The sequence below is a fragment of the Papilio xuthus genome, unplaced genomic scaffold (genome assembly GCF_000836235.2).
Source record: "Papilio xuthus unplaced genomic scaffold, Pxut_1.1 DF825928.1, whole genome shotgun sequence".
Taxonomy (NCBI): Eukaryota; Metazoa; Arthropoda; class Insecta; order Lepidoptera; family Papilionidae; genus Papilio; species Papilio xuthus.
In genome coordinates, this window is record NW_013532721.1 from 5,701,088 (window position 1) to 5,710,255 (window position 9,168).

Sequence of the window (9,168 nt, forward strand, 5' to 3'; positions counted from 1 at the left end):
TACGGCGAAACAGTTGAATTATGTTTTAAAAGTAACATAAAAAAATATATAACAAATTATTGAATACAGTATGCTGCGAACCCCGAAATGAGTGAGATTTATCAATTTTCGCATAGTCGTTAAATTATGGCATTGAAAATGTGAAGGGCATAAGTAAATATGTAAATAAAAACTAAGATGGAACATTGCCTAATCCAAGGCTGTTAATTTATAAAGATATGAGTTACTTATATCTAACATTAACCCTTGATCTCTAATGTCCCCTATGTAAAATTATAAACATTTCAACACACATAATACCAATACAGAAATCAAACTTTTTAACAACATAACTCGGTGGTATTTTTGTGGGATACAATTTAAATCTAGCTAGCTAAGCTAAGCTACATTATTTTAGATCATATCTGATTAATATGGAAAGAAAAACAATCTTGCCCATTAGAATAATATATTTTTATAAATTTGGAAGACTGACTCTCACATGAATACATTTACAAAAACACTTAACGAAGCTGCAAAGCCTTTATAGCTGCATAAAAAGGAAGTAACGCTTATAACTATCGCCTTGCGAGGTGTTGGTTAGGAATTTTAAGTACATTGAAAAAGAATTTAAATAATTAAGCAGACTTTGCACAACGGAAGCCTAAGTTTCCTGCAGAACTGTCATCTGTGTTGTGCGACCGTGCTGAACATCTGTAGCGGTAACAATAGGAACGGTGGCATAAGTATGAACCACCTTTCTTTACTTTTTCCTTAGGCTGAAATAACACAATGTTTCATAAGGTCAAAAGCATTTCAGCAACATCAACTGTGGGTTTCAGAGACCAAATTCGTTGTTTAAAAAATATTGTTATCTCTGTTTTGTCAAAGATAATAAAAGAGACAATATGTTTTATACGAAGTATATTGGAAACCACTTGTAATAGAAGCAACTAAGTGTACCATAATTCCATCCGATATTAAGTTGTAATGTGACTGAAAGTTGGAATGCGCTAGCTTAGTAAAAACATGTCCTAAACTATGTGCTATATAAATAGGCACTCTTGAATGCATCTATGTCATAATTGGATGGCATAACCAATGCTAGCTATGTACAGTCGAACTTGGATAAGCAAGAGGCCAAGAGATCAGAATAGTTTTGATATTTACTTATTGTGGTTTCACTGTGATCCGAGTTTCTTGCTTATCATGGTTTTCCATTGGATGTGGATATATATACTAGACAATAACTCTAATTCATCAGTTTCTCACTTAACCAGGTTCTACTGTATATAATGTGTATGTGAAAACCACATTGCATATTATTATACAAATAAATTTTCAGCATAAGTACATTAGTGACATTGCTTAGCTGTATTTTAGATGGCTGCTGTCCTTATAATACTTACGTTGTCACTGGACCATGAATCTTCAGTCCACTCCCATACATTTCCAGCCATGTTGTGGAGTCCAAAATTATTTTGTGGAAACAGGTGTACAGGATTGGTTCCTATATATCCATCCTTTTCAGAGTTATGATGGGGAAAAGTACCTTGCCATATGTTTGCCCTGTAAATACAATGTCCAATAATTTCTTAATTGTATTATGAAAAGTGTACATAGAAAAATTTTACTTTTCAGCTATTGCAAATGAAATATCAATAAAATTTTATAGATGAGAAGAATCACAAGAGCTTTTCTATTCTTAGGTTATCTTTGAACCATTCTGCATTGCTTTTTTACCAAATGAACACACAATATATTAAAATAATATAAATAGAGTATACAAACATATGTTTCTTTTCGGGAAATAGTTTATCACCCCAGGGGTACTTTGTAGCTCGTTGTCCCCCTCTGCAGGCTACCTCCCACTCTGCCTCGGTGGGCAGCCGAGCTCCCCTCCACTTGCAATATGCACGAGCATCATTCCATGACACATGTATAACTGGATGGTCCATTACATCTAAAAACATCAATAACAATCTTAGGTATTAACATATATAGACCAGAAATGCATACAACTATAACTGGATATGATAAAATAACATACCTAAGATATCAGAATCAGGTCCATAGGGATGTGTCCAATCCGTACCCATTATTTTATACCACCATGGAGCTTGTAAAACTCGAAAGTCTTTCATTTTATCTCTAAATGTATTATTTAGGAACAATGCAAATACAAAACTATCTCCAAAAGTTTCAGCTTCAGTCTTGTAATTTGTTAACTTTGTAAAATGACTAAAATCCCTGTTTGATACTTCATATTTGTCTACGTAAAATGAATCCAACTTGACGATTTTTTCCGGACCTTCAATATCATTTTTAATTATAATATCGTCTGTACCGATGTAATACTCTCTGCCAGATATTAAAACCATATCATTCGTTACTTCGTAGATTTCACTGTCTTCAACTTTGGTAACAGTTGAACATTCACCTTCTTCACTTTGTAGTAAGTTATAAAATAACTTTCTGTCATAGTTGTCTTTTTGCGCTCGGTCTATACTACAACCACAATTACTCTCTTTATTCTCTATTATTTTAAACTGTAAAATACATATTAATATAATGCTAGCTAACATTTTTCTACTCTAAACTATACCTAAAGTAATTAGAAAGTACAAACCGCAAAATGTCAAAACATCGATAAAATAACCTTAAAATAAAGTGATAAACAAACAAATATTGTGTTGTTTACACAAGGTCAGCTCAGTAATCCAGTCACGCGTGAAGTCAGCGCTGGCATAGTGTAGACACTAACGGAAGCCAGTAAGCCAGGCAGACCGATAACTGGAAAGGCGTTTTACTTTTCAGGCCAGTTCGGCCATTCCGTCACAACTGACGCCGCAAATGTAGACTGTCTGGGACTGGCCTGTCACGCCATATCTGACTGAATTGTATAGGAACCACACGTTGTTAATTTATCTGCACTGTTTCTGTTAAAGTTTGTTGTCATTTTTGCTTTATTAATAAAAAAAAGTTAAGGCTGTGGTGGTATTAAATATTAAAAATAGAGCTCTTAAGCTGTAATGCAATTACAGATGGAAAAAGCTATACCTATTGATAGAATAGTAACTAAAAACTGGTTCTTGATGTTTTAAAATGTAATTTTTTCATATAACGCATAAACGTTGCGTTATTTAACTATTAATTAAGTTCTTCGATAATTGCTTGTTTAACTTAAGCTTATGTAGCGTTTTCCATTGATTTCTAGACGACATTGTCCCTGTAGTCTTAATAATCCACAGTTCAGATTGAACAGGCATAACGTTAACAACGCCTTAAACAATCTATGATAGGCCAGCGCGGCTGGCATGCTGAGCTGGCCTAGTGTAAACCAGGCATAAGTACTGTTTTTCTAGTCAATAGACTTACCACTAGAATCTTTTAGGCTAAGTTTATCACAAAATTAATTAAATTGGTATATAAAAGAAGGTTCTACAATTTTATGTTAAAACACAATTTCAATTTAGTATTTATTATAGCTTACAAGAATGCTTAGTTTATGAAAAAAACAATCTATAAAAAAACGAAAAGATTAAAAAATAAATAGTAAATTTAATTCCTTTTCTTATTATGACGGAAATAAGTGACGGCTGCGGAATTCTGAAAGAAAAAGTTACTATTTCAATCAAAAAATATTATAACAAAATTACGCCTATTCGCTCAGTCACGACCTTGCCGCTGCGAGCGGGGAGCGACGAAAGTGAGCAATATGGATTATTAAAGGTATGAAGCACTGAACATAAGCGAATGAATAAAATATATCTTGTATTATCTTCATGTATCTTCTTTCACTGTATAAAAAGGTATTTTAATGTTTTCAGCTAGCAACGAAGCGCTGCTCATTGTAGAAAAGGGCGTGGTATTGACCGAGCGAATCGCTACAGCGGCGCGCGGTACGGGGTGCGGCGGGAACAAAGTAATCGAACTATCGAATGAGTTCGTAGCCGAGTGGCCGCCACACAAAGCGGCACGGACAGCGGTTTGTAAGGGACGGATTCAATAGCGCAGTAAATTAAAATATTTTATAGGATTTTATGGCGGAAATGAATACGGAAACGTTTATAACAGAAATTTTAAATCGACCGCCTATATGGATGTCGAAACATCCACAACATAAACATAAATACGTCGTTAATAGGTTGTGGGAAGAAATAAAACAATGTTTTCCAACATATGATGGTAAGTTTAATATTTTTAGAGATTATAAATTATTAGAGAAATTATTTGTATATAGACCGTTTTTTCTCCTAGACGTTCCGTTCCCCAAACTTCTCAATTTCATTAAGAATTCATCAGATTTCTTTTTTAAATTCTTTTGCGGTTGGACATATGAACTTAAAGCTACCCTCATTGTATTTAGTGTTTAAAAATGTATTTTCCAAGTTATACCTCGATCGTGGTACATAAATATAATTTGATACAATAATTTTAAAGATGGCTCTATGTGCGAGTTGTCGGAAACAAATGTTTCTTTTATCCGTTGCACTGTTAATCCACGAAGTATGTAACTTTTATTTTAGTTCCGACATTGAGGAAAAAATGGAAAAATCTTAAGGATTCCTATAGAAAAGAATTAAAAAAGAATCCGCCTTTACGCTTTGGTAACACAGACCTTAACGACGAAGACTGTACGCCACAGTGGAAATATTTTAACCTAATGACATTTTTAAGAGAAGAAATTTTACCAGTAGACGATGAGATCAATCTTACTGATAACGAAGATTTGGATACTTCTACTCTATTTGAATTACAATCTTCGCTAGCGGCGCCATTATCCCAACCTTCAAAATCTGAAAAGACCGATTCTCGTAAACGCAAAGTAAAAGATTATCGAGGTGAATTCTTAGAAATAGAAAGAAAGAAAATAAGAATGTTAGAAAAAGAATTGAAGAAAAGTCAAACACCAGATATAGAAAAAACAGAGGATTATTATTATCTTATGAGCATTTTGCCTGAAATGCAAAAACTCAGTTCTATACAGAAAATGAGAGTAAGAAATAAAATAAATCAAATTCTGATGGACGAAATGGTTTCGAATACATTAGGACATTCCTCAATTGATTACGAAAGTAAACCAACAAGAGATATGGAAATCAGCAATACAGCAATGCATCATTTTCATCAAATGAATCCGTAGATAGCGAAATTCTGTACTCTGATTTTTGAACTCCTTAAATAATTATAAGTTACTTATTAATAAAATAAGACTGATTATTTTAAATAAATAGATACCTACGTATCAAACTTAATATAAAACCTAGATAGTTTTAATGGGTTATTTAAAAAAGGAACAAACGTTAAATAAGTAATATTTACACTTACCTGAATTTGAGAGATAATTTTTTCTGGATTATTGAAAACCCTGTTGGATTTGATAACTGTCTTTTTAAATTAACTTCTATGTGTTCGCTGTATAATCACTTTATAAAAATGTATTGCTATGTAGTCGCTTATTTAATCTTGCGCATTCATACATTGACATGAATATTTGCTATGTTCTTATATAAAGCTCGAAATTCTTTAACTAAATACCGAAATGTATAATCAGTTATTATGACTTAAAAACATACTGATTTCCAATTTCAAGAAAAAATATATAATTCAAATAACGCTATGATTTTATGCGCGATTAAACTTAAATACGTCCACTTCAAACGCTAATCGTAACCGCCACCCGCAACCGCTACTGACATTTAAGTGGCGCGTACACAGCGACCCCGCCTCGTTTACCGCGCGCGCGCCGCTTTTTTTTTCAAAGGATAAGGGGACAAACGAGCAGTGGATCGTCTGTACTAAAGTCCCGTCCAAGCAGAAGAGGATGCTAGTGTTGCAATATATATTTTTTATATTGGTTGAGTAGAAATGTAATATTAAAAAATAACTAATATCAATTACGCTATAAAAGTTATAAATTTTGAATGTAATTCAGTTGTTTACATAATACGTTATACTATCTATAAACACATTTTGTATACGCAACAATGTGTTTATAGCAATTAACATGTATTAAACTGAAAAAGATTCTAACTTGAAGTAACTTTTCATATACTGCTAAGACATAACAGGCTTCTTCTGGACGGGAATAAAATATTTTTCAGTCTGCTGAAGTCGCCTGCAAATGTCGAAAAATTAAAGAATAGTTCTTCAATTTTTTTCCCCAAATAATCTTTAAAATTGTGAAGTTGTCTTTGATACCAACTACATTACTTAAAAAAATATACATAAAATTTACTAGATTACCACCTACTACTTAACCTTACTTGTTATCGTTCTTACAATAATAATGGCACAATGTCTTCTTGTCTCATTTTTCCGTAGTATCTACTGATGCCATTAACGTGACCGATGCCAACGACGGCCAACACTCGAGGATTTTGAACTATAAAATGTCAGTTCTTAATTTAAAAATGTTATATTTTAAATTCAATATATGGAGGTATGAATGTTTGGTAGAAGGTTTCTCCAGAATGGTTCAACGGATCGCAATAAAATTTTGCATAGATGTAGAACATAGTCTGGACGAACACATAGTAATTTTTTTTTTAATTGTGCACATCTAATTTTGCTCTACTATACTAGTCGCAACAATACGACCTACGATCTACTAATTTCATTTAACAGAAAAAGAGAAGTAGAAGCAAAGTACCTATTTGTATATTTATCATGCGTAAACAGGAACGTGAAAATGGCTTACCAGTACGGACACACTCTTGTAAGGAGTAGGCAAGACAACGGTCACGCTCATCGACAAACACATGAAAAATCTTTTTAAACGCCGGAACTTCTCTTGTTATTTCATCAAATTGTGACTGGACAAACTCTTTACTCTTATATTTTTCTATTTGAAATTTACTGCAAAAATAGTACATTTCAATTTAACCGAAATACATTTGCTTACAACAGATGACTTAAGTACAAATAGGATTAAGATAAGCTACAAAGCTGTTTTACTTTTGAAAACATCTATATGAAAACTGTAGATAAATGAATAACTGAAGGAGTATGATTTAGAACTTACTCGAGCGGTTTCTGATTCGTTTTTGACAAGTGGTAAAGTACTTGTCCAATTTCAATCATATTCAGAGATTGAAAAGCTCTTGATATTGTTATTTGTATCGGACGATCGCCAAGGAATAATTTACATCCTGGAATTTTTTTCATCTGGAAAAAATATTTTTATAAGAAACGTTACAGACTTGGTATATTAATTAATATGATAATTTTTCTAACTTCTTGATATGCTCTTCGAAATTCACCACCAGGAGCTACTCCCAATTCCTTGGCGAGGTCAGCATACGTCTTCAAGAGCATTGCGTGTAACATGCCAGAAACAACTCCTTTATGCTCTTTCATGGTTTGCCTATTACAAAAAAAAGAATTAGTAATAAAAATAATGTAAAGTAAGCTGAAAGGCCTCTGGTAAAATAAGCCATAAAGGACAGCGATTCCAGCTGATTTCACAAGTTTATTAAACGAACATTAGGTAAACTTACGAAAATTTTTTACTGTCAAATTTTTTTGCATCCTCTAAAAATTTCTTATCATCCAGTTCTAGCAATGACACTCTTTGTCTGCATAACTCCACCAGTATTGCATTCGGTTTTAGAGAGTGTACAATCTAAGAAAACAAAATACTTATTATAGATTATTTGGTTACTTAAAATGTCCTTACGAAATTGCATTTCAGCGCAATTAGAATAAAATCAGTACTACCGTTACTGTGGTTTTGGACTCTCCTATGTGTGACAAGAAAATATTTATTCTATTTATATCTGACCTGAGAAACTTCTTCGACAGACTTCTTGCTAAAATGTACAGTCCCTAAGACAACTACTTTTGCTGCCGCGTCATTTTGAAGTACTGTTGCGGTGTTCGGCAGAGTCAAACCGGAGTCGTAACTGCAAACTCGTGATGGCAATGTAACAGCTAAAAATTACAAAAAAAATCACATACAACTATACTAAACATGGTATCCTTTTTTTATATTAACAGGCTACTTATAGTCATTTAAGTTGTACTTAGTCTACGCTACAGTCATTATCTTTTCGAGGTTATTTTTACTGCAATGTAATTTGGTTATTTTATCCTAAATAATTATAAAGTTAGCAAGATTATTACACTTGTTCAGCGGTGCCCTTGAACTTAAAACAGAGACATTTCGTTTAAGTAACGTGAAAATTTTAGAGGAATAAATTCTCATGTTTTTAAACTTTTTTAAATATATAAAAACGTATCATTTTATACTAAAATTTTAATTTTTCATATTTTTTTCAAATTATGGAAATTGTGACTGGTTTATTTTGACATTGTTGATGTCACCAATTTGTCAGTGTATTTTTTAATTTCGTTCTGTGCTTTTAGGCCAAGAAGAATTTACTCGATAAGTGTAAAAATAAGAAAATTATGAAACTTTTTGTCACGTAGCCTTTCGACACGTGATTGAAAAATAACCCGTTATTAGGTCTTAAATATTTTAGGAATTTTCAACACTTTACTGTTTTCAACTGATTATTGAATGGTATTATTGACAAATTAAACAAACGATGAATTTTTTAATATTTATTTCAGTAAATTTACAATTGTTAGCACACCAACGCAGGCGTTAGGACGCCAAATAATCAATTCGTTAAAATATTAAAAACAATCAAACTGATAAAAATCACAAACCAAACCACCACGTAAAAATTAAGCGATAATAATAATTATGGTTTCCTAATATGTATTTGAAATAAAGCCTTATTTTGTGAAACTGTGCAATTATTATCATTAAAATAATCTTAATTCAGTTATTTAGCTATAAAAAAAACTAAACATTTTAATTATAAGGAGCCGTCAATATTTTTGGGACAAGAATACGATAAGAAATCAACTATCACAGTCCTCTATCATATCACCTTATGCTTTATTTTTCAGAACCTTTATCAAAGGAATCAACCTACTATTTGACTTCTGTCATATCCTGGTTCATCAAACGCGTCTTCATAGAGGAAACATCAGTACATATTGCTATCTCTGTTCTTCAAAAAATAATGTGGAGGAGAGAAAGGGAGAGGTAGTGTTTTTATCGTGGTTGTCGGCAAGAGGACGACTTGTAATGTCACGGAAGCTTATCCCATATTGTTTGTAAACATCGAGAAGAAAATGCAATTAAAATTACTCTTAACCTTAATTAACAGCATT

General features: G+C 32.4%; 3 protein-coding genes across 7 annotated transcripts; 1 reads left to right on the top strand and 2 right to left on the bottom strand.

The window, feature by feature from the left end:
* Positions 1 to 180: 180 nt before the first annotated feature.
* On the bottom strand, positions 181 to 3,057 carry LOC106125317 (sulfatase-modifying factor 1). Its single transcript, XM_013322467.1, has 4 exons — positions 2,030 to 3,057; positions 1,771 to 1,942; positions 1,389 to 1,548; positions 181 to 758 (listed from the first exon to the last, which is right to left on the bottom strand). Exons 1-4 carry the CDS (start codon positions 2,562 to 2,564, stop codon positions 618 to 620), a joined length of 1,008 nt encoding a protein of 335 aa, XP_013177921.1. The 5' UTR covers positions 2,565 to 3,057; the 3' UTR covers positions 181 to 617.
* Positions 3,058 to 3,477: 420 nt separating this feature from the next.
* Positions 3,478 to 8,313, bottom strand: LOC106125573 (traB domain-containing protein). Of its 4 annotated transcripts, XM_013322833.1 has the most exons (9): positions 8,107 to 8,312; positions 7,766 to 7,914; positions 7,482 to 7,606; positions 7,219 to 7,348; positions 7,007 to 7,149; positions 6,683 to 6,840; positions 6,265 to 6,367; positions 6,017 to 6,100; positions 3,507 to 3,588 (listed from the first exon to the last, which is right to left on the bottom strand). In XM_013322833.1, the coding sequence occupies exons 1-8, from the start codon at positions 8,186 to 8,188 to the stop codon at positions 6,040 to 6,042; spliced, it is 951 nt and encodes a 316-aa protein (XP_013178287.1). In that variant the 5' UTR covers positions 8,189 to 8,312; the 3' UTR covers positions 3,507 to 3,588; positions 6,017 to 6,039. The 4 variants fall into 4 exon arrangements, with proteins under 4 accessions (XP_013178286.1, XP_013178288.1, XP_013178287.1 ...); XM_013322832.1 differs by lacking the exon at positions 6,017 to 6,100 and having other exon boundaries at positions 3,478 to 3,588; positions 8,107 to 8,313; XM_013322834.1 differs by lacking the exon at positions 6,017 to 6,100 and having other exon boundaries at positions 3,499 to 3,588; positions 6,249 to 6,367.
* Positions 3,595 to 5,207, top strand: LOC106125574 (uncharacterized). 2 transcript variants are annotated; one of them, XM_013322837.1, is made up of 3 exons: positions 3,595 to 3,711; positions 3,792 to 4,167; positions 4,509 to 5,207. In XM_013322837.1, exons 2-3 carry the CDS (start codon positions 4,023 to 4,025, stop codon positions 5,123 to 5,125), a joined length of 762 nt encoding a protein of 253 aa, XP_013178291.1. In that variant the 5' UTR covers positions 3,595 to 3,711; positions 3,792 to 4,022; the 3' UTR covers positions 5,126 to 5,207. The 2 variants fall into 2 exon arrangements, with proteins under 2 accessions (XP_013178291.1, XP_013178290.1); XM_013322836.1 differs by having other exon boundaries at positions 3,810 to 4,167.
* Positions 8,314 to 9,168: the final 855 nt, after the last annotated feature.

Excerpts from the sequence above, each read along its gene's own strand:
- LOC106125317 (XM_013322467.1), bottom strand. The coding sequence starts at position 2,564 with ATGTTAGCTAGCATTATATTAATATGTATTTTACAGTTTAAAATAATA. Across the intron at positions 1,943-2,029 it reads ACCTGATTCTGATATCTTAG|ATGTAATGGACCATCCAGTT; the intron begins GTATGTTATTTT and ends TGATGTTTTTAG. Across the intron at positions 1,549-1,770 it reads TTTCCCGAAAAGAAACATAT|GGCAAACATATGGCAAGGTA; the intron begins GTTTGTATACTC and ends TTGTATTTACAG.
- LOC106125574 (XM_013322837.1), top strand. The coding sequence starts at position 4,023 with ATGGCGGAAATGAATACGGAAACGTTTATAACAGAAATTTTAAATCGA. Across the intron at positions 4,168-4,508 it reads ATGTTTTCCAACATATGATG|TTCCGACATTGAGGAAAAAA; the intron begins GTAAGTTTAATA and ends CTTTTATTTTAG.
- LOC106125573 (XM_013322832.1), bottom strand. The coding sequence starts at position 8,188 with ATGAGAATTTATTCCTCTAAAATTTTCACGTTACTTAAACGAAATGTC. Across the intron at positions 7,607-7,765 it reads CTGTCGAAGAAGTTTCTCAG|ATTGTACACTCTCTAAAACC; the intron begins GTCAGATATAAA and ends TTGTTTTCTTAG. Across the intron at positions 6,368-6,682 it reads ACAAGAGTGTGTCCGTACTG|TTCAAAATCCTCGAGTGTTG; the intron begins GTAAGCCATTTT and ends GACATTTTATAG.